Source organism: Pseudopipra pipra, chromosome 8, assembly GCF_036250125.1.
Source record: "Pseudopipra pipra isolate bDixPip1 chromosome 8, bDixPip1.hap1, whole genome shotgun sequence".
Classification (NCBI taxonomy): domain Eukaryota; kingdom Metazoa; phylum Chordata; class Aves; order Passeriformes; family Pipridae; genus Pseudopipra; species Pseudopipra pipra.
The window spans coordinates 22,466,381-22,491,437 of record NC_087556.1 but is presented as its reverse complement, the minus strand read 5'-3'; the positions used below and the strand labels follow the sequence as shown (position 1 = coordinate 22,491,437).

The following is a 25,057-nucleotide window of genomic DNA, read 5'->3' as shown; positions in this document are numbered from 1 at the left end:
TTTTTCCTTAGTGTTACTCAGGGCGGGTAGAGTTCGACTCCATCTTCCTCTGCCATTTGGGGCCATATAGGAGCTTTGCATACAGAGCATTACAAGGAGCCATGAGGGGCTTTCAGCAGTGTGCCTGTAATATATGGGCACTATCAGTTATGTAGACCTTACCTAAAATATTTCTCCGTTTCTCAGTACTGTATCCTTTGCTTCTCAATTGCTTGGAAAGATGCATTTATTTAATATTAATTTCCTTGTACAAGTGCTCTGTTAATTTTTCTGCACATACGCAACCAGGAATAATGTTTCTGTGAAAGCTCTGCACAAATTCTGCATTTTAAAATGCACAGCTGGTGATCTTCCTTCCAATACTGTGAAATGCATGTTCAGAAGGAAACGAGAATCTGAGCATACTAACATTACAATAACAGCTACTTAGGTAAGGTATTAATCACACTGAATAAGCCTTCAGTTCATATTAATATTAAAAGGAAAATTAAATTACTAGTTTTCCTTTAGAAATGCAAATATCCCAAGTTTACTGCTAGTGGTTGAAAGCAAAATGTTAAAATGCAATGGCACAATATATACAATAATTTCCTAAATGAGCAGTTAATAAAGTCAGTCAGCTGTGCCATCTGGATATTAACCATGTGACATGGCCAGGTGAAACTTCTTAGTCTACTAACATCTGATGGACCAGATGTTGCAACTGGAAGAATTCTTTCCACTGCTCTGCACCTCAGAGTAGAAGAGTGTGATGTATCATGGGGATTTTGCCTTCCACACCTTATTGTGTAACACTTTCCCCAGTGTTTTCTGGGGAAAAATCATATAAACTGGGAAGTATTTAAGAAATAAAGCCTGTTTATTAAAACTAAGACACTGTTAGCCTAAAAGTATTACATTTTCATTACAAATATTAGAATTCTTGCATAATTTAAGTTCGAGAAATATTTCCTTTCTTAAGAAAGCTTCTAAACATTTAGAAAAAAACCCTGGAAGATTTTGTAGCCAGTTCTCCTGAAAACTGAGTATGAAAGAACTATGAGCTACATTCTGACTTCCTCTTTTTTTTGCAGATGGTCCTGTGTCAGTTGGAATGAGTATGGATATTGCAAGCATTGATACAATATCAGAAATAAATATGGTATTGTAGCTTTTGCAGTCTTTTTTTGTTCTGCTTGATAAGCTAATGTCTTGTGCTTACAGCTGCTGGCAATGTGACTTTGGGCTTGTCTCCTTGTGAAGTCAAAGTGGGTTAGGAGCTGGAATTTTATTTTTTACTACAGATATAGTTTATAGCACTATAATAAATATAGAAATGCAGCTGCAAATTACACCTCTCACAGATACAAACAGAGCTTTGCTACTGAGTATTAATCTTAATGAAAGGCATGTGGATCAGTATTTATTTTCCAGATTAAATGTCTAAATCTTTATGCATTTTAGAAAAATGAAGATGTATTCATGAGCCTTTGAAGTCACTGTCTTTCCTTATGATTAGACACAGCTGAACTTAGACTGTTTTTCTCTTCTATTTTTACTGTCACACATTAATTTATTCCAGCTGTGTTTCATGAAATTTGTATCATTTGTTTTTGAACAAACTATGAATTGGAATATATTTTCTAATTAAAGATCTTCCATTTGTACATAAAATAAAAGCCAAAATTCATTAATCAGCTACTAAATATTAGTGTATTAGTAATTATTAGTTACTATTTAGAAAGGGGGAAGTAAGGTTAGAACTTCAGATGAATTTATAATATTGATAAAAACACTCCATAAAATCAAAAGTTGATTTAAAACATGTTAGGAAATAGTGTTATTTTAACGTAGGACTGCAAGGCATATCTCAATTGAAGGGGAATTGGCTGAACGTTATATTCAAGGTCTTGATAAATTTGGTACCACTGTTTCCTTTGTGATGTTAAAAGGATAAATTGTGGTAAAAGATGATGATTCTTGTTTCACTAACCTCTTTTGTCTATCTGAATTTATTCAATTTTTTCCAAAGTGTTCTTAAAAAAAAAAATCATTATTTATTTAGTAGTTTATGCAACCAAAATTATGTTTGGAACCACTTACATAAATAATTCTAAAATTTAAAGATTTACAGAGCCAGATTATCTGCTTACAAAGTTCCAATGACTTCAGCTGATTTATAGCCCCAGACTCAGGCCATCAGCTTTTACTATAAGAACAAAATCTACCACCTCACATTGAGTGCTAGTAAATTTGTCAGTATGAGAGTCAGTACAGCTGCTGTTGGACATGGAGAGTCACAGCTTATTTGTGCGCAACAGCTGTTTCCTTATATTTCTGTAAAATGGAATACAACACAGGCTTCCTTTGTATGATAATTTTGGTTTTTTCTCTTTCAGGACTACACAGCTACCATATTTCTAAGGCAGAGATGGACTGATGAGAGACTTTGTTTTGATGGTAATAAGAGTTTAAGCTTAGATGGTCGGCTTGTGGAAATGCTTTGGGTACCAGATACATTCATAGTGGATTCAAAAAGGTCTTTTCTTCATGATGTCACTGTTGAGAATCGTCTTATAAGAATATACCCTAATGGAACAGTCTTGTATGCTATACGGTGTGTATATCCATGTGTCAGCCTTTATAATTGGCATCTACATTTTAAACTTTCCAGGTCAGCGTATTTTTTGCTTAAGAAAATGGTTCTATTTGTAAAAGTAGAATATGCATGGCCTTGTAGTTCTATGAATAATAATATTATTGGCCAATATGAATAAATTATTAAATGTAATAATAGATCTTCTCTTCTTCCCTAATTAGACCCTTTTGCTTTCATGTAGACCAAATACAGGAATTGGATGTTGCATTTCCAGTTGTTTGCAATGAAGGGGAAGGCAAGCTGTGATGATGGACTTGCATTATTTATTGTGGATTATTCTTTATTATAGGTTTTGATAAATATAACCAAATCTTAAAATATATTACAAAATAACAAAGGAAAATGTGCACTGTAAGTGAGAAGGGAGCAAACAGTGCCCTTTTTAGACTGCTGCTAAACCCGAATCATCTGGAGTGTTTTCCTGTTTGGGATGCTATTATTCTTGCACATTAGATACCAGTAAATAATAGGGTGTTTTCCCTCACAGTAGGTATTTGCCTGCAAATATTATTTCAAGGAGGATGCATAGCATTTTTTTTGTTTTTACTTTATGCTGTTAATAATTAGCAAACTGGTTTTTTTTCAAGGATCACCACAACCGTATCATGCAGCATGGATCTGACTAAATATCCAATGGATAAACAGACATGTACTTTGCAACTGGAAAGCTGTAAGACCCTTAATCCTTATTCCTTTTATACAACTAGAAAAATATTTGTGGTTTTTTAATGCTAGATATTATCAGGGTGGCTGGAATTTTCAAAGAAGGCAATGGACATAATGTGACCAGTGCCTGTTGAATTACAATAGAATCTGTGTGCAAGGATATCTACATGAGACATCACTGAAAATAGCATGGCACTACTGAAATGCTGCAATGCCATTAATGATTAAGCAAAACATCGGGAGATTCTCACAGGCTTGGTTTTGCAGTGCATCCTGCAGTTACTCTGTTGGTCTTCAGAGGGAGTTCTGTGAGCAGGCATTTTCTAGCACAGATGAGGAAATTTTTTTTCTCTTTCAGAGAGCGTGTAATTTTTTCCCCTGAGATACAATTCCTTTAGGAGAGAAAAAAATTAGAATAAGGCTTATTTGTAAGACATATAGTTCATCTTAATAATTTACTATTTTCATACTGAAAAAATGTAATTGCACGGACAGGTCTGAGATTGATGGAAACAGGTTTATTATGACTTATTTAGTTGCCACTGTACCAGTGCCCTGGGAGACAATGTTATCAATTGATGGACCAAGACTAAGTATTCTTTCTCATTTTATCAACCGATGTCCTCATATTTTCTTTAAAATATGCTCTCTAATACTTTGTAGACATGGTTACTTTGCAAACACCCAAACATGCATTTTTATAGTTAACTGTTTGCTATTATTCATATGACAAGACTCTACAAAATAATTTTTGCATGGAATAACATAAAATGATAACCAATTCTGTAAGATGAAAATATATATATTTAAATATGTACCAATGCATACTCAAAATCTTTTGGAAGGCTTTTCAGTACTTGTCAGATTTTATTCTGTATCTCTTCAGGAGTGTGTGTGTGTGTTCTTTATCTCTTCTTGATAATGACCAATTAGAAAATTGCTGTAAAATTTCATTTTAGACAGAAACACAAGGGAAATGAACCCAAAAACCTTCTTCACACAGGAGTCCCTCTAGATAAGCAGTTTTATAAGATCTGTTTAACAAATAATGATTTGAATTAGAGTTGGAATTTGTCTCTAATTTATTTTCCTTTGAAGAGCATATTGGTAAATCAGTGTATATGGATTTAAATCAACAGCAATGCCTAATGAGTCATTTAGTATTTTCTCTAGTTCCATAATGAAATATATGTCCCACAGGAACTTACAATTTATTTGACAGAATTAAAAAAAAAAAAAAAGAGAATTCCCCCTATAATTAAAACCAAGCATTTTTCAGATTGATTCCATCTGCTTTTTCAACAGCTTTTTCCTGTCCAAAGGGAAAACACAGTCACGTCCTAACAAATGCTCCGATTGCAATGGAGTTTAGTTTTGAGGAAAACAGCTAAAAGCAATAAATACAAAAAGGAAAGAGCGTGCCTTTGGCTGTGGCCCTTTTTTTTCAGTGCACTACAGTCCTTTCTTTTGGGTAGGCTAGAAATGGGGGTTGTTTCCTCATGAGATAAGCTACGGTAATTTATAGATGAATAATGACACCATCCTAGAATACTGCTTGCAAAGACCATTACCTGGATTTTAAGAATTGTGAGTGCAAACATACACGCACATCCACACACATACTGATGTTTATAAGGAAAATAAATAAAATGTAAAATATATTGCAAAAATTTGAGCTGAAACAAAGTGTTAGGCCCTTTATTAAGTGATTATCGAGATATTATGAAGTAATGGCTTTACACAGTAAAGCATCCCTACTGACCTCTACAACATACTATTCTGCTATTACTAGTTAATAATTTTAATTGACTTATACTTTCTACATAGCAAAACACATTTTGGCCAAAATGCCTATTTTTTTTCCCCCTGTTACTGCAACTCTTTAGAAGGTAGTACTGGCGTATGTTAGCAAACAGAAAATTGTCACTGAGTCTCTGTTGATATGGCTGCTGTGACATTTGGGAAACTGGAGGGCTCCTGTCTTGCTTGGTGCTGCCAGAGAGGTTCATGCTCTCTGCCATGTGGCAGGGAAAGCCACTATTCATTCATTCTGGGCTGAAGGTTTTTTCTCCATTCCCCCTCACCCCGCCCAGGCCTCCAGTCTGAATACATATTCATGTCTTGGGCCCATCTCTGAAATTTTATTTCCTTTTTGAACTTGTCTTTTACCATTTATTCAGTGAAGAGGCATGTGAAGGCACTTAACTTGTGCTTGACAATCAGGGAAAATTAAAATTAGCAACAGAAAGGTAAAGAAACTAATTTGTATTAGGCATTATGAATGTTTAATTCCAAATTTACTATTCCTGTAATTAACCCTGTTGACATTAGCAGCTCATACTGTATCAACGATGTACAGGAAAGAGAATTTTGGGCTTGAGGAACTAGTTAGAATGAAAACTCAGGGTCATGTAAAGAGAATAAAGATTACTTGTAAAAGCCAAATAACATGGCTTAAGGATTTTGTCTCTATAAACTTCTAAAACATTTTATAATTAGTAAAATATTAATCCTCTGAATAAAAACCAACTTTGCACAGAGGGAGCACTGTGCTATTTAACTTTACTGTCTATTGGGAAGGCTCTCTTCATGAAAATTTGGAATTATTATTCTCAAAGAATTTTCATTGGAAGCATCACCAAAACCTACTAATTGTTCAGCTAATGAAAATATTTTGGAACAAAAGCAAGACAGTCTCCATTTCGAGATATGCTTGTTATTGTCCGTGTGGGCATCAAAAACTTCTCCCATCTCACACAACTTGGAAGACTGAATGTCTTGAAAAACAAAAAGGAATCTGCTGTGGTTATCTCTAGTTCTTTGGACTCTATTTAAATGTCTGCAGTTCTTTATACTGAAGGGAAGTAAAATGAATCCATGTCTGGAGTCATGCATAAAAACTTCTTTTATGAACCTCTTAGTTTTGACTAAGGACAATGCAAGCATTTGTTTATAGGTTACTTTTATTTTACATCTCCCAAATCTGGGAATTTTCCCAGCATGTGGTTTTAGGGAATTGAGAACTTAGTTTGGATACACATGCTTTTGACTTAGTCTTTTGACACAATGCTATTTTGGCTTTAATTGCTACAAATATGATAATGTGAGCAGAGATTCCAGGTCATGATCCCTTTTCATATAAGTGCCAGTGTTATTAAAACAAAATTTACTTTTAAAGAAGGAGTGGAGAAAGAATTTCCAGGTAAAATTGTCATTTTAATTGGTAACCAGTCCACTGTTTCCTTACAATGAAATTTCTGAACTTGGTTTTTTCCTACATGAAAGGGCTGTAAGAAATCGGTTTTGGTTTGTCATTGCAAGAAATAAAGCCAATATCTTAAGAATATTAGAAGGTGCTTTTTAAAAAAAAATTTAAAACATCATTTTTTCTGTGATTCTAGAGCTTTGTTCTTTTTGCAGCATATACCCTTGTGTAATGTATTGCCTTATTGTCTCACTGTAATTTACTTACAGTTGACTGATGTCTAAAAATAATCATCTGCTCATGTTTCTGTTCCCTAAGCTTAGCTATTAACTTGCACAATATAAGTCTGTCAAATACAAGAATGATTGATCTAAGTAAGCTGAAGAAAAAGATGTTCAAATGCTCCCTGTTAACATGTAAATTACATTAACATAATCTTGAATTAATCATATACACTAGTCTGTAAAGTGTCTGCCTTTCATATAATGGGGAAAAGCTACAGAGGTATTTTAGCTATGACTGTGCTGCATATTGACAAGTGTGTGCAAAATACAGTTGCCTTCTGATAGATGATTCATCCAGCTCCTAATTACTATTTGAAGGTTAAGAGGAAACCTCCTGGGGCCCCTGGAGCATGCCACGCTGTTGAGCCTGCAGAAACATCAGCTTCTAAGCTGGTGTCCTTGGGAAGTATTCAAGCTCCTAAGCCAAAACATCATCTCAAGTGACGATTCAAGCCCAGGTCAGAGCACAGCACCAGCAATCAGCAGCTCTGCTGCTCTCCTCACCCCTTAATTTCTGTGGGAATGAGGACCAAATGCACTGCACCACAAAATAACATCTTGGGATGCAAGAGAAGGCACGTTTCATGTGTAGTGCAAATGCTGGCAGTGCTGTAATTCATAAAAGCTCCATTTCTTTAAAGCTTTTGCCTTTAGAATACCATGTGGTACTAATCTGTTTTATTAGTTTGTCATCTATCCTGAAATAAAAGATACAAAAAGACCACCCCCAAAAATGTCAGCTTTCAGTTTATAAGACTTTGCATGTTATTGGGAGTTTTGTTGTGAACAGGAATTACGTTCTGCCAAAACTTGTCGTTGTTTATGTCTAACTGTACTTTCAGGCAGACAAATAAGAAACAGCTGAACCATAAGTGTGCTCAACACAAATTGTTGCATAAAATAAACACTCTTGTTGGCTTGTGTATCACTACAGGGGGTTATAACATCAATGATGTCATGTTTTACTGGACCAGAGGAAATGATTCAGTTCGAGGTTTGGACACACTCCGGCTGGCACAATACACAGTAGAAGACCACTTTACCTCCGTGTCTGAGGCTGTATATGAGACAGGTAAAAACAACCTTGTAGCACTTTCTAGGTACAGTTTGTGATATGGCTCTGGAAACAGAGCAGCATTAAGGAACAGAGCACACTGCTTTCTGTTAGGATGACAGTTTTCATATTCTAATAATTACATTTTTGAAGCCATACTTTTCCAGATATTACAAGCAGAGATCCAGCTAATGTAAAGACTGAGAGTTTTTGAGCATTATCTTGGAGGCTACACATTATCTAAAGGATTATAAACAAGTAGTCTACTACTTCTTCCATTTAATGTCAGGGACAGCTCGTGTGAAAGAAGAGTTGTCTGTAAATTGAGCATCTAAATTGGAGACAGACCAGGGACCCTGGGGTACCCAGCTCAGAACAGCCACTCTGGCTTTATTAGGAAAGTCAAAAGTCTCTTCATCTATGGAAGTTCCAAGAATATGCTGGGTGCTTTAACAACTGCAGGAAGTTGAATTTCATGTCTACTGCTTGTAGGAGTTGTTCTTTATCTGTGGCAGCCTCTGCCCAGCCTGGTGGCAGCAGAGTGCAGATTGCTCAACCTGAGGTTCCTCTGCCCAGGGAAGGGCATTTCCACAGATCTGCTCTTCTGCCAATCTTAGGAAACTGCTCTAGAAAGTTTCCTCTAACTGCAGGACTTAACCTCAGGAAAAGGTGTGTTCCTATTTATTTTCCAGAGATTTTGAAAGGGCTTTTGGAGATTTCAAGACCTGCCAAACCTGCCTTATGCTCTTTGAGTTACCCTTAGGTCCTTCATTGCTGCTCTTCACCGTGTGCTCAGTTTCTCTCTCTCTCAAGTCAGCACACACACCAAAAGGGTAATATTTAACTCAAGACACACACATCCTTCAAAACTGCAGTTTCACCAGAGGATATGTTACTAATTCCGAGTCACAGAAATATAGTTTCTCTGTTCTATTATTGGGTATTTCTGCTTTAATAACACAACATGAAGGAACCTGTGATCTAAATTCAGGCTAAAAATCAAAGTTGTCTAAGTGGATAGAAAAGTAGAAATTAAATACCTACTAACAGACTGTAGGATTACAGAGTTTCTTAATACAGAGTTTCTTAATGACATCTGCCTGCCTTCCTCCTTCTTACAGCTTGTGGGTAAGCAGCATCAGGTTCAATCAAAGAAGAATAATCCTTACTGCTGTTCTGCCCAGAAGGTTATTAGAACCTGTTCACCATACAGGAAAGTGGAAGAGAAAACCTACTTAATTCCTGCCATCTTCTATCACAGAATCAAGACTCAAAAAAAAAAAAAAAATTTGGTTTGGTTTGGTTTTGGTTGGTTGTTTTTTTGTTTTCGTTTGTTGTTGGGTTTTTTTGATTGAGTAGACTAAAGCCAGTTTCCAATTAGAGCTGACCAGGTGTGATCAGATGAACTGTACTCTTGTTCCAGTAAATGATGCTGTCTTTCTCTCTTTGTGTTGGCAGGAATCATATGTATCAAGTCAAAAGCCACTTGTTTTAATTATACGTTTTAACACATGCAACTTAATTCGATTTAAATTTCTCACACCTCCTTGTTTCAGTTCTCCTGTTCAAGAAAGCCATGCTATCAAGTGCTAAGTACTACATACTGCATAAAATTAAATCTCCTAATCCTCTTAATTTTCTGTTGAGTCATTCTGAATTAGGTGTTGTTTTGTACAGATTTTTTTGGAAAGTGGTGCCTACTGTAGCCCATATTAAAAGAAAAAAGTAACCAAATTATGGAGCTATGTAGTCAATTTTGAAGTGAAAAATTATGCTTTGCATTTCCTTAATGCCATTAATAGATGAGAGTATTTCATAAATAACAATTACATTATAAATAACAGTTATTTATAACTGCTAAAATTCAAAAGGCTTAAGCTAGCTGTGAGAGAAGAGCTGTGTGCAGTATTTCCTAACGCAGCGAAAAAAGCAATCAGGATTTGATACTCTGTGAACTTGAACAGACAGTACAGCTGCTGTGCAAGTGAAATATTGTGCAACAGTGCAAAGCCTAAGTTCACATACAGCCACTGACAGAGCCAAATTTAAAATGCAGTCAGCAAAATTCCTGCATAAGTAACTTCAATAAATTTAAGAAAAGGACACTGTGAATTAATCTTGTTTGCAGAACAGCATGTACCACATAATAGTAATCACATTATTGTAATGACATAATAGTAAGTCACTTTAAATAATGTTAGGTAGATTGCTGGCTAGGTTTTGGTGTTGACTTTGTTTTGATACAGAACAATTTCCTTTTAGACATGGGTAAAGTAATTGTTAGAAACACTTCCTACATGTCTTAACTATAGTCCTCATTCTGCATACACTGATACACTCTTACACTGTGTATCTTCATCAGGGGGTGCTGGGTTTTTGTTTTAGGTGTCCTGCCAACACCACCTGCACTCTCAGAGTAATAAATACTGATATAAAAAGCTTGCTTTTCTTATTGGAAAAACATAAAAGCAATGAAGGACTGTTACAGCCTAGCTTTTTGTCTAAACAATCATAGAAATAAGGCTGGAATACACTTTAAGAATTCATTGAGTCTATTCTCATGTCGCGGGGCAAGGTCATCTATATCTACAGCCTACTTCCTGACAGATGTTTCTAGGAGTAAGTCAGACAAACCTCCAAAGTGCCTGCTTCACAGCCTCCCTAGATGATCTTTTTTTCCTGGTGTTTATTACACGCATATTTTCCTCATGTCTAATCTTGATCTCCCTTGCTGCATTTCAAACCCATTATGTGGATATTGTAGACAAATGCCTTGCTATTTTTCAGCGGCGCCTTCACTGTTTCAACACAGATACATATTTTTTCAGACCAACAACTCTCCTCTTTTTTAATTTATATAACCAATTTTCTAGATATCCTCTTTTTGCTATTGTTCTCCCATCAGATTTCTCATATCTTTGCTGATACGCAGCAACCAAAACTGGGTATCCTGTTCCCATCAGATGGATGGAAGGGTTTACTTAATGTGTTCCATGAACTCTGTTCCTCTTTATCCATTCTAGGTTGGTATTTGTTTTTGTAAAAAATAATCATGCATTTTTGACCTTGTTCAGCTTGTGATTCCTTCTACTTCTCTGTCTTCCTTATTGCCCTGAGACCACATATTTCCTGATCTCTGGAAATGAGTAATGCCCATCTGAGTGCAGGACTTTGTACTTGCTTTTTTTGAATTGCATCTTGTTTTACTTGGTTTTTGATGGTTCAGGTATTTTTGAGCTCTAATCCTGTTCTCCAGTGTGTTAACATAACACTCCACTCTCAACAGACACTTGGTATGTCATTCTGTTTGCTAGTGAGCAGTACTGGGCACAGGACAGACCCCATGTGTTCCCACTCAATAAATGCTTCTATTTTCACAGCAAGTGATAGCTAATTAATCTCAATTACCATTTTTAGTTGGAGAAAGAAGCAAAAACATAATTTAAAACTTCAGGGTAATTGGCTGTTGATAGCTTTTTTCCAGCATCTTTCCTTAAGTCTTACTCTCGCTACTGCAACCCTCCTGCTAATTCCTCAGTGGCAGCAGGAATGAAGAGGTTCAGCTTGCTCAGGTCTAGTCTAAAGCTAAGTCTTCAGCCCAGAAGGCAGAGAGAGACGTGTCAGGCAATCAGGGCTCTCATTGCACTTCCTCACTTCAAAAATGTCAAGTCAACAAATTGCCGTATTCAAAAGGTATTATTTTGGCAGAACAGAGGGAAAGAAGAGGCAGAAGCATAAAGTGAGTCTCAGCTCCTTGATGCACATAGACAAGATATTTGCTCTATTAAAAAGAGAGCACAAAGGCAGCTGGCTGCTGTTCTTGTCCACAGTCACTGCCAGGGTTTTGATGTCTATCACAAATCCTGTTTTAGCCTTCTCAGGCTAGAAGCCCATCAGTTCTCATTTGACTATGCAGTGCGGAAGCTCTGTGGTCCCCTGGCCACCACATTATGAGCTTCTCAGGGGGGAGGTAACAATTAAGCCAGTAACAAGTTGCTGTCACTTATAATTAGTGATCTGAAATCAAAATGGATACAAAATATACAGACTGCAAAAGTTGTATGAGAGTGTATAAATATAACAGACTCTACAAAGAGTGAATGTTCATCAGTCAGAGTCTCTTCCTCTCCAAACACAGGCACTACCTTGCTTTGTCCTACAGGCTCATCTTCAGTTTTCTATCCTGAGTTGTTTTTGAGATAATTCTGCAATGTAAAACAATTTAGAAAAAAAAATTGGTAAATGCATTGAAAAAGTTGCAGTAACATAAAAACATATTGAAATGCAATGAATGAAACAGAAGGATATTAGGAGGCATTTTTTGTTAACTTCTGCAAAGTTCCTTGTAGTATATATATACATAGAGATGGACACTTGGAAAACTTCCTGTGGCATAGTTTTTCTGGTGTTTTTATAGGTAAGCTAAATGGATAAATATACCTGCCGACAAACACTACGTGAAAGGGTTTGCTTCATTCTTAGGAAATTTGAATTTCAAACTTACTTTTTGTGAAGCATTTTCATGAACATGAAACACATGTTGAGTAGCCTGGCCTGAGCTTTGATTTCTTCTAGTTCACTTCTGAAAAGCAAGTAAGAAAAGAGTTAGTTTATAAGATCTAAACTATGAAGAACAAAAAAATGATTTTTGTCTGAGGGGGGACAAAGGAGCTGTAATAGCATATTAACAATATGTATCAACACATTTAGCATCCTGCAGCAGTCAGATAATTGTATTTCAGTTGTACAACTTATTTGTTGTGTAAGAGTGGGGACATAATAATTCCTTAATGCATATGTTCGTTGTAAACAAGCAATAAAAAAATTATATACTGAAAACTACATTTTTAGTGTATAGTTAAGCCAGTAAAATCTATTTAAAGCTTTCCTGTAGCATGCCCTTAAAAGACGCAAGAAGAGAAGAAAACGATGCATTGGTAGAATTCTACTGACGTGCTTGTGCAAGATGTACATCACACATTTTAGCAGACACCCAAGGGGTTAGCATAAATAATTCATGATAGAGAAAAGTATGCTCTTTGTGCCTGACTGCATGCCCCTGTGCAGGATACCAAAGTGCTTCTTACATAAAGAATGATGTGGAGCAGTCTTTTACTGGAGTAGAGTTCAGCAAAAAGTCCACGGAAGTAGCTGTGGGGAAGATGCTCCCATCCCATAACACTTAGAGTGGAAGTTAGGAATTGCTGACAGGATTTACAGAGGATCAGTTCTTCCTTCAGGTGTCTCCGTTGGGACCACCTGCTGGTGAGAGATGCTGCAGAAAAGATCAGAGATACAGCATTCTGCCATCAGCTGGAAACAGATGCCAAAGAAAAATGGCATTATCGGAAAATGAATGACCTAGCATGACAAGGAAGCCTGTTTAGGTTTATATCTATTTTTCAAGCAGTGCAGCAATAGTCATTGCTAATAGAATCATCAGTGGAGATGCTATACAAAGTGTTAGATAATCAGCACTATATATTAGAATATAATTTTAAAAGACAAAAGCCAATCTTCAAAGCCAAGTTATAAACCAGAATAAACTAGTTTTTACTGCCTTCATAAAAATATGCCTTAAACCTGGATCTAGACCTGCTTAGGTACTGAGAAAGGCTATTTGGGTATAATTTTTATGATACTGCAACAAAAATGATCAGCTGAATCAAATTGTACTTTTTTTTGCCACCTTTTTTGTCACCTGTCACCTTTTTGTACTTTTTAGGGTACTTAGCAGAATTTACTTCTGCCCTCTATTAAATTCCATAAAGCCCCAAAATAACTCAGTTTAATCTTCTTTTGCTGTGAGGCGACCTAAGTAGAATACCCCACCTTCTGGTGTGTTTAGCATATGTATATTGACAGTCATTTAAGTTCAGAGTCATCTGAGAAAGTGTTAAACACAGTAATTCAACACTTTGGTAAGTGCTAATGCTACACCTTTGCTGCAGTTAGCTATCTACACAGAGATTAATTCCATCACATTATCACATTTAAATCAGAGCAGTCTCACACTGATGTGACACTCATAATGGGTGAGAAACTTGAATGAAAAAAAAATCTTTTCATTTTATTGCAAGTATTTTGTTGTCAGTAAGACTCAAGCAAGGGGCAAATTTGCAGTTTTGAGGAGTTAATTTGAGCTGTACTTAAGTTAACTCTAGTAAAGCCAGGACTAGGATTATATAAATCTGTTTCAGTTTTGATTTGGCTGATGGCACTATAGTCTCAGCTGTGCAAGTCAAAGGCAATGAGATACAGCATTACTCTCTCATATGCAGCTCACACAACTGGAGTAGCAGATCTGTTCTTTTTAGAGATGATAACTTCTGGTACGTGTGTGGTGTAGATGAAAAAAGGACTGTAATATTTCTCTATCTTCATTTTATCCCATTGCTCATTTCTTTAGCATGATAAGTATGCACTGAATACTTTTTCTCAACTACTGCTTCCTTCAGTTTATTACAGGAGGAGCTCTGATGAATTCTATATATAGATTGCTTCAAAATTTCCATTATAAAAGCTCTTCTGAACTCTTTAGAGAAATGCTGACACTATTATTATCATGTCCATGATGTGTCTTTGGATTCTGGCAAGCAGAAAACCTTAAGATTAGAATGCCTCTTCTTTGTTCCCCAAAAAGCCACTCAGCTATAAGCCATTACATTTCTATTCCTCTTGTTCACATTACTTCAGAAATTTCTGGCATCGGGAGAAATAATAACATCGTAATACCCAAAAGGCTTGTCTACACTTGGAAATTGCAGCAAAGTAGCAAACTGTGACTTTCAAATTTGATATTTTGAACTAACTTCCCATGTACACACTTGGCTTTTATACTAAGGTAAATGGAGATACAGTTGTAGGGCACTACCAAGGAGACAGTATTGTTGTATGGTTACATTGGCTGTTTCAGAGTTTTCCTTCCTAAAGACAAGTTCTTCTAAGGCTGAACCACAGGAACTCCCAAGTGCCTGTGATACTCTGCAGGAAGTATAGTCCAGTCTCTTCACTCCCCTTTGCTGAGCATGTGGCAAGACATTCTTCTCTATGGTCAGCACAGAAGCACAAAACAAGTTACTTTTGTGGAGTATCCATTCCTCTTTCCCTAAATATGCTCTATGCTATAGCCTTTTGTTGTCCAGAATCAGTGTTTTTCCATAGCACTAGTGCTCAGTTTAGTGCAAGGATGAGTGCAGACAGAAGCAGTAATGCTGCACAGTCAACTGTAAGTTTTTCACCTCCTAACTTTTGAGTGCTTTACTTTGGTCTGCTCACACTTAAAATCAGTTTTGGTGAGCAAAATGGCATTTATTGAAACAACTGCAGTGGTAAAAATCACAGCCTTGATAGAGGTACATTGGTTAATGTTCCCTGTTTCACATAAAAATGATAATAATGGCATAAAACATCTTTGTATTTCTTGCCTCATGGAGATAGTTTAATTCTAATGTTCATCTTTGTATTCTTTCTTCTATCAGTGAGACACTTGAGGATCTTAATATACTGAACTTACAAAAAAGAACCCTAATTACAGTGCATTTTTACTTTTGAAAGGAGAAAGAACTGACTACTAGAGGACTCTTTAGTTCACTAGAGAAAAGGCAGTCAGAATGGCAGAAAACTGAAGTTAGATCAATATTAGAAATTAGACAATAATTTTTAATAGAATTATTTGCTGAGAGAAATGGTGGATACTGTGTGTCTAGATATCCTTAAACTAAGTCTACATGTCTGTGTGAAAGATGGGCTCTATTCCAACCAAAATGACTGAGTTCAAAGCAGGGGATAATTGGGGAAATTTAATGGCTTGTGATTAGGGTCAGACTACATAATCTAGCAATTCTTTCTGGTTTTAAGAATTCTATGAATCCTTATTGTTCTCTTGATGCAATATATACAATTCTTTCAAAAATGAAGATTTAACCATTCATTTTTTAGTCTGGGAGCAATAATACATTCCTTGGCATCCATTACTTGCACTTCAAGCTTTTCAGTGTTCTTCTTTGACTCTGGGTCTCACAGTGCACCTGAGGGATGCACAAATAGCCTGTCTGTGTGTATATTGTTGTTGCTAAAGTGAATTCACTGTTCTGTACTTCTGTCCTGACTTGCAGCACACAGCGCTGGAAGCAAACATAGGTCCCAGAGAGCATAATGTTTTGTATTAAAATAGCTGAAGCCAAAGCTATCTGACTACAGAGCATTACACTCTCACTGGTATTCTGATTTTCTGTTGTTAAAATAATGTTGTAAAAATTTATTAACAATTTTGAACTTGGAACTTCAGAATAAGAAGTCCTTTGTGCTCTTTTAAATTAGTAAAAAGAAAGATTTTTGCCTTCCTGAGATTCATTGAACTGGTAACAATTTCAGATCCTGTGCTTCAACATTGGCAAAATTTTGTTTGTCTATTGAGCTGGATAAAAAATTTGGGCTTTGCTTACAAGTGTACTGTCCCCTCATGAAAACCAATTCTGTATTTGACTCTGTGATCCCAAAAGTTCATCTTCTGGAAATCACTCACATAGAAGCAAGCCATTTGTGCCACAATAGTGACACTGCTCAGAGTAACACAAACACTGTGATGCATTAATATAAAGAAAAAATAAGTAGTGAAGATACAAAGATACTGCTCGGGTTTAAGTGGAATATAAGAGGTAGGTAAGCAGTATCAGAGCAGGTACCCTTAATCCAGATCCTGAACAGTAGTAAGTGAAAAGAAAAGCAAAATAAATGAGATATGTGAGATAGGTAAAAGTAAGAACCCATTCTAACTTTGTGAAATTACAATTGTTACCATGTTACTTCATATCATAGCTCATTTATTGTTATGAATAGTGACAGCTAAATACATATGTGACTTAAAATTTCCTTGTGTTATATAATGACACATGCATTGATGGTTTTATTTTTTCCTTCACTAATCTTCATTTAATTTCCAGTTCAAGGGACCTTTAATAAAACTCTGAATATGGTGACTGGGTGTTACGTATTTTGATTGTTAATTTTAGAGTATTCATCTTGAATTTTTCAGTGCTGTGTTTAATTTTTTTCAAGCTTGTTTGTTAAGTTTTTACTGCACTGTAGTGCACCAAAATAATACAGGTTGTTATTTCAAAGAACTTTTTATGAATTACACCTTCACAATATTTTTCCCTGCTCTTTCCACAGGACGTTACCCAAAACTAGTGTTTCACTTTGAACTCAAGAGAAACATCTTGTATTTCATATTAGAGACATATGTACCATCAATCCTACTGGTTGTGCTCTCCTGGGTATCATTTTGGATAAGCCAGTCATCAGTTCCAGCTAGAATCTGCATAGGTGAGAAGCCAGTAAACCAAACCAAACCAAGAGCTGGATCATTAAGATGCTTTTTTTATTACAAGTACATGGCATCCATTTCCCAAAGACTTCTGAGTTTTATGAAATAACTTTTTTGGTCTGCCCTACCTAGTATATGTGCGGATCCCCTTGAAGCCTTGCTATTCTTTAGTAAAGAAAAATGTCTTTGGGAGCTACAGGAGACTTAGAGGCAGGGGAGGCTGCTGAAAGCAAAGGAAAAAACTGTGTCATTTTGGAAATAATTTAAACATATTAAAACACATGGCATGCACAGACAGAATTGCGAGGCTTTTGTGAGGTCTAATGATACATACTAATTAACACATGAATAATAAGAGAATTATAAGAGATTAAATATAATTAATTTCAAATAAAGGATATTCTGAAAGGGAAAGAATGCAAATCAGTTTTGATCAGGCTGCAGGTGGGGTGGGAAAAACACTCCTGCAGAATAGGGTAGAAAGATTTCACATCAAATGAGGCCATTGGGCAACTACACTGAGCAAAATGATATCTGAATATTTAAAAGGAGCTTTTGCATAGATTTGCAATAATAATGTGTTAATCATAAATATACATTCCACAACACCAAAATCTCTCTCATTTTAATTTCTAGTCTTCTCAGCTTTACTAACAGTTTTCATTAGTATTTTTAAGCATTTAACTTCAGAATTATAAGTTCATAAAAATTATAAGTTCATTGGAAAGCCTTCTTTCTAAAACATGACCCATTAAATGCTGTGGCATATTTGGAGTTTCAGAGCCGGGAAAAACTCTCTTGTAGTAGGGCCCTTGCAGTGGAGGCCTTCATTTCTATGCATGTTATATTAGAACATATATTTTTGCGTTCCACAGGTGTTACCACAGTCCTTACAATGACAACGCTGATGATGGGAGCCAGGACTTCACTCCCAAATGCTAATTGCTTTATTAAGGCAATTGATGTGTACCTCGGTATCTGCTTCAGCTTCATCTTTGGAGCACTGTTAGAGTATGCTGTGACTCATTTCTGCACTCTGCATCAACTCAGTTCAAAGGAACTTCCAATGGTATTTTAATTCTTTGGTTATTGTTCTATAAACTAGAATTAAATTATACCTGGTAAAGAGAATTAATTCCCTTAGCACTAATAGTAAATGTATTTAAGGAAGTTTCTTTTTTAGAATTAGGACAGGAAAATAAAATAATCTTGAGAAAAAGAAAAATATTTGTATACCTGGATCTTATTTAGAAGAGATCAAGCAAACTGAGGCACCCTTCCATAATGGTTCTCTCTTTAGGCATGGACTTTATGGCCATTTATCAAACAATATGCTAGACATACCACAAAAATCATAGACATTTGTTGTCTTCCAGGCAAAAGCATATAGTTACTTACGGTTCAAAAACTCGACTGAGCTTGATGACTTGACCTGATTGCAAAATGGAAAAAAAGAAAAAGAGTTTATCACATTGCATTTATGAAACCTTCATGTGCATGGAACACGAGTCAGTCTCCTAGCAGACAGCTTCACATCCTGGGTCTATCAGATCCCTGTTGCCTTCTGTTCACATCTTCTCTTTCAACAGCTGCAGCTGAAGCTCAGACTGGGATTCACTTTCTCTTCTGCATCGTTATAATAACAGCACTTTTTGCTGCTCTAATGAGTTTCTCACAACTCTGAAATACTGTGAAATATACTTAAAATAGAAATGGATGAAATCAGCATAGGCATTTTTCACTCTGGTGGTTGTCGTCATGCTGAAATAATCAGGACAGGTTCATGAGGTTTTGTCACATCTTCCATCTCCAGTGTATAGCACTGCTTTCATAAGCAATGAAAAAGAAATCACAAGGAAGCTGGAAGGTGATTGTCTTGCAGCTTTTAATTATGGAACTGAATCTAATATGCATGAGAGAAAAGAAAATTTTAAGCAGCTTATGAAATTTCTGGATTAACTGAAAAATGTAAAACATGAAAAATGAGAATAACAGGAAAAAAATGCAGAAGGAGGTTTGGTTGAGTGCTGTAGGGTTAAAGGGCCAGAAGAAGAAAGTTTGTCAACTGTTTAAGCCAAACTAGAACAGAGAATCACAAATGCCTAAGCAAAGCCCCTCAATAGACTCAAGGAACAGGATATTGAGTTGAAGAGGAGGAGCTTCAAAGCAGTGAAGATCAGCCAATATGTGGAGTTTTTTATGTCTAGATAGTTCATCAATTAATATGTGATTTTGAGTGTTTGGATGAGAGATAAGTCCTGTAAATATACAGGAATATGTTCAAAGCTGTCATTAGGTCTAGGTATGTGGAGGAACACTGCAAAATGGACACAAAGCTGAACCACCCAGAGGGTTTTATGAGATAACATCTATCAGGGGATTGTCTGCAAATGGGCAAACACTCATTTTGAATGAGGATTTGAGTGGAAAGCCTGAAAGTAATTTTTCTTGGCAAGGTAACATCAGTGACAATTCCCTCAGAGCATATCCATCTTGTGAAGTAAGTGGCTGTCATTTTGTGCATAGAGCAGGGAAAAAAAGAGAAAGCTTATTGGAGGTTTGGGTAAGAAAGTAAAGTGTTTCAGTGCTTGGATGATTAAGCATCTTTGGATCTATGAAGGGCACTCATGACTGCCCTTGCCTTCACCTGCCCGTGTCAGATTTGCTTTCATCTGGAGCACATACTAGTGCTTGCAAATGGTGTGGAGATGGAAACTCATAGACTTCAAAGATGTGCATGGAAGTGGAGGTACAGCCTTAAAATGAAGAAGGAAGAAAGACTTATGGTAAAGTTTTGTGATGGACTTAATGACCAAAGGGAATAGTCTTTCACTTCAGGAGTGTTTCCTGCTTCACATCAGAAGTTTTTTTCCAGTTTTTCTGCTGTGCATCAGAAGTGAACAAACCATCCAAAATCACTTCTTGCCCACACAAAGATAAAAATATAAGGGAAAGGGCAGTTTTTTGATCCTAGATCAAGACTCTGTAGAATAGGGAAAATGCCTGTCATGTCCTTTTCCTAATGTAGCCAAGGACAAGCACTGAGCAGGGTGTCATGGAGAGCACACCTGACTTGTATTTCTCATTGTAAAAACCAGAACATCACAAGGACAGAAGTACCAGCTAAAATTTCGTGTCACTGTCTAGGAGGTACTTAGCAATTTATGTGTGAGTATCGTCACTGTAAATGTGTTGTCCTCATTATCGTTAGGTTAATTGGAAATCTCACTTCCTATTTTGTTATTCCCATATGTGAGCTGATAGAAAATTTGCATTCAGAATTATGTAAATAAATGTAGGAGGAGAAATGAAAATGTCACCCTCTCTCTTGTATAGGAATTAGTTGTACTTGCTTGCTTTCCACTTTACTCTTTAAAGCAGGTGGGCACTGGCATATCAAATCCTTCTGAAGCCCTTGGGATCTTCAATTTGGAATATAAACTGGTGAAAGAGCTCATCATATCCATGCTCTTGCAGTGTCTCACACCATGTGAACCAGTACCCACAGAGACAGCTTCAGAGCTAATGGCAAAAGCAGAGGAACCACCTGCTGCAAGGAAGGTCAGGCAGAATGTGCCATTCACATCAGCTCCATAACAACAGGCTGCTTAAATGGAGAGTTTGCCCCTCCCAAGTTTCTTCTGTTTTGTACAAAGTTGTGAGTTGTGCCCTCTGTAAAGAAGAGGATTCCTTCTTGGACTTCCTCTGTCTTTCACTTAAATCTCTACGTTTTAGGCAGAATGGAGAACAGTTTGAAAACTGAAAATAAGGGTACAAGGGTGCTGTTCAGCCTACCTGGCATTTCTGTGCAAGCATCGATCAGTCTTTATGAGCACTGCATAAACTCCAGGTGTGCAACAGTCTAGGTTGAAATATTTTTAATCTTGAGCAGCTTTTTTATCCACTGGAAGTGACAACTTTCCTCAATTCTGTTGGCTTTTGGATGTCAGCAAACGCTTTAGTTAGTATGAACAGGAGCCACAGTAGCAGGTGCCATATACAGTGCTTTTCTGGTGGTGAAAAGTGCCTTTCCTGGATATTGCTGATTTGGTGTCTAAATAGAGCCTTTCTTAGTGCCAACTGCTATTTCTTCATAGCTGGAATACAGAAAAAATCTAAGTATTTAAAATTAGAGCCACATTTGGACACTCACAACACTTTTTTTTTAATGTATACTGTAAGCCAGCCTAATCTTTCATGATACTCAGTTCTCCATAACAATTTGGAAAAGTCCCTCAACAGTCCCACTTTATAAGACTGCAGCTTTTTATGAACTAGCAGTTTTTATGGTTTTCCTCTAGACTAGCTTTCTCCTTTTCAAGTAATGTAATACAGCACTTTCCTGTAAACTCTTGTTTTGCGAGAGCCCTGCCTTGTTACACTGCAAATAGAATCCAGTACATGTGCCCTGCATGCAGTATTTTCTGCTTAAGTAAGAACTGCCTCTTGGGGAGTAGAAAGGAACCAAGAGCAGCCTAATAATGTATCAGCCTCCTGCGAGTTGCTAACATGTGGTTGTGTGAAAGGAAAAATGGCACGTGCACAATGTCCCGTTAATGCTCTGAAGTAAAACTAATTCTGAACAACTTATTGCCAGCCCTACCTAGGAGAAAAATAGACTCTTACACTGAGAGATGCCCCAAATCCTGCCAGTTTTGAAGTACAGATGTTGTTTTGCTCCCCTCCCCCCTTCTAAAATATGAGAACGGGAAAAAAGTCAGGACTCTTCTGTCAGGTTCCTTTATTTTATTAACTTTTGATGTGCTGAGTGCATTCATTAGGCCGTTGCTCTGGTGCCTCGTTTCAAGTGCCAGGCACTGCTGACAAAGGCTCCTCTGCCATCCCCAGCCCTCCCCTCAGCTGCCTGAACTTTTTGAAGCAGAAGAGAGGTATTTATAGCAGAGTCAGGCCCCAAGTAAAACTCGAGGTTTGAGTTTTAGTACTACCCTGGGGATTGTTTAAGGTTCAGACTGGAATTTTATGGATTGATCCTCTTAATGCTTTATAGGCAGATTTTTATCCTGGCCTTTGGTTTCAAAATTCACACAAAGGTGCGGAAGGCTGGATGGGGGATGAGCAAGATTTTTTGGTCAGCGTATTTTTAGGATGATGTGTTGAGCTACATTTATTTCTCACAATTAAAATATACCAGATTTTTTTTTTCTTGAAAGTGAAAAGCAGTAATAATCCTTGTTTTAGTTCTATTTGTTCTGCTTCACCGATTCCCAGCAGTTTGAGGACAGACTCCACATTAATTTTCAAGGGTGTCACTAATTTTAGATGAAGAAAGACTCAAGGACTGTGCCATCTACATGTACCCTGGGCAGAAGAGCAATTCTGCTTTGGCATGGAGATCACTTATGTGGCTTAATGAGCTTTCTTTGACTTTAATAGCTCGGATATTTCTAAATGAGCTTTTTGTCTGGCTGCACATAAGGCTGTACATTTTAACCTTTACAAAGTTTGTCCTTGTGGAATCTGTTTCTTCTCATGATCCAAATGGAGAAAAGCAAATTGGTCAGAGGAAAGAGATTCTGCATTTTACATTTCACAAATAAATTTTTTAGACTTTTCTTGCTTTTTTGCCACTCACTGATTTGGAAGACCATACAATTATCAGGAGAAAATTAAAATTATGTGTATGCCTACCTGAATTAAAATGACCCCTTCTCCAAGTATACATAATAAGGTTCAGTTTAGATACAAAATTGGAGCCCGTCTTTGTAGCTTGGATCTGCTGGTGCCTCTGCAACATCCCATACCAAACTAAATACCCCAGGTCTTTCAAGAAAGTTTTAGAGCTGAAGCTGCAGCTGATGTCTAATCCCATGTCCTCTGAGTCAGTAACAGAAAACCCGCTGACATCAAAGGGTGAAGATTTCATACATGAACTTTATGGCTCTTAGCCATTTCTAATCAAAGAAACAAAACCCACCAGAAGGCCTATACAACATTCTCCAAAGACCTGTCTTGATGCAGTGAAGCACAGAAAAATATGTTTAACCCTAGCATAATTTTGAACTTAAAGCATGAGTTTCAGGACTTGAAAGAAAGTAGCACTAACTATTTAGTTTTAAATTAGCTATGGAGCTTGTCCCTCTTTATTTTATTTCATTTTTTAAAAAATAACTTTTATCACAAAGCACTGGAATTGAGTAGCGAATTGCACAGAAGGAGAGTGTCTTTTATCCTGGGTTGCTTGATTTGGGGGGCAACTAGCTTGACTAGCTAGTCTGGAAGCTCCCCAACCTTCTCCATCTCCAGACTGGGGCTTTGCTTTATCCACTTTCTAGGCACTAACTTTTGCCAGTATTTGCCCTGAGCAGAAGACAACTTGCTGTCATGCCTTTCATGAGTTTGCTGCTGTCTTAAGTAAAGTTAGTGGGCCATATTTGAATCCAACTTTTCTTGATGATGTTTAAGTCAGTGTTTTTTCCACAAATGGAGGCTTTGAAAGCTGAAGGGAGCTGTCTGGTGCACGTAGGTGCTCGCCCTTGAAGTCAAGGAGTGAGATAGAAGAGGAGCTGAAAGAAAAATGCCATTTGCTGCAGCTCTAAAGTCAATAGGTGATGAAACATGCACTTAAGTACCTGCTGTTTGGTTTCCTTTCAGGATGATGATGAAGATGATGAAGAAGGCAAGAACAGAGCCCTGGCAGCAATCACTAACAATTGCAGTGCCCCTGACAATACAAATAAGATCAATTCAAACAAGAGCAACCAAACCAGCATCGATAGAAAAAGTGAGAGAAGTAAACACAGTGTGTGTAGTTCACCAATGTCAGTAATGAAAAGACTTTTCTGTATCTTTGATTGCTTCCATGTTAAAAATCCTTACCACATAGACAACTATGCCCGATTTTCTTTCCCATTGTCATTCATCATAATTAATGTACTTTACTGGGTATACTATTTGTATTTCTAAATATTCTACGGTGTAAAATTGATTTAAAGTTTAGGAAGTGGATATGGGAGGGGAAGTTGCAAAGAATAGAGAAGTTGTATTTGGATAAAGGGATATGAAAGGACTTCTTTCATGACATCTTTTTAAGGGCGTCTACAAAATTTCTTGTCAACTCACTTTTCTGCTGTTAGATGTCTGTCATCCAAAACTGACTTTCCTATTAGCATGCATGTCACATATTAAACTACTTATCAAAGACCAGTAAGTCCTTTTTTAATATTTAATGGTCAAATTTGTGGGATAAGAGTTATACTTGTTTCTGAACTGCATTGAATAAACATAAAAATAGAACCAATGAAGTTTTCCTGCTATGCTTTCCATATTCAATTCCTTGTAGATTTGTCAATAATGCATAAATTTTCCATATTACATAAGGAAATTTATAATTGCAGATCAAAGTGGTTTTTCTACACAGCAAGAAACAGTTTTGAAGGCATGGGCTACCAACACAAACCAAACAATCTATACATCTTTGTGACCTTACATCCAGAGAGTTGTATTCCCCTGAGTGAGGACATACTTAGGTGTTCACCAAGCCATCATGGACTATGGCCCTTCATCCTGACATCTGTACTATGCTCAGTCACAACTGCCTGGGTAACTATTATGCAGAGGAACAATTTGATGTGCTTAATTTTCAGCTTAGCAAATTCCTCTTGACTCACTTGCCATTAAAAATTTTCACTTAAAGGTGAAAAAGCTTCTTGAATAGAAAACTCTGGATATGCAATAGCTCTTGATGAAATAGGAAAAGTTTTACACAGATGAAATTATGACTCACATGAGAGGATGGTTAGACTTGATGAAAAACCATAACAGTCTTTACAAGTGGTTACTTCACTGATAGATATTACAAAAGTTATTGGTATGGCAGCCTGTTTCTTATACTGCAGTATGTAAGTTTAAAAGCACTTATTTT

At 36.7% G+C, this 25,057-nt stretch overlaps 1 protein-coding gene across 2 annotated transcripts in view; it reads left to right on the top strand.

Annotated features, from left to right (window-relative positions):
• Positions 1-24,433, top strand: part of LOC135418091 (gamma-aminobutyric acid receptor subunit pi-like) — a 47,804-nt gene extending 23,371 nt beyond the window's left edge. Inside the window, exons 4-11 of one of the 2 annotated variants that reach the window (XM_064662991.1) lie at positions 1,074-1,141; positions 2,379-2,596; positions 3,226-3,308; positions 7,728-7,865; positions 17,022-17,174; positions 18,051-18,244; positions 20,653-20,736; positions 23,788-24,433. In XM_064662991.1, coding sequence (XP_064519061.1) covers positions 1,074-1,141; positions 2,379-2,596; positions 3,226-3,308; positions 7,728-7,865; positions 17,022-17,174; positions 18,051-18,244; positions 20,653-20,736; positions 23,788-24,099 — 1,250 coding nt within the window. In that variant the 3' untranslated portion in view covers positions 24,100-24,433. The remainder of the gene's footprint in view (positions 1-1,073; positions 1,142-2,378; positions 2,597-3,225; positions 3,309-7,727; positions 7,866-17,021; positions 17,175-18,050; positions 18,245-20,652; positions 20,737-23,787) is intronic. The other variant, XM_064662992.1, reaches the window with a different exon arrangement.
• The last annotated feature ends 624 nt before the right edge of the window (positions 24,434-25,057 follow it).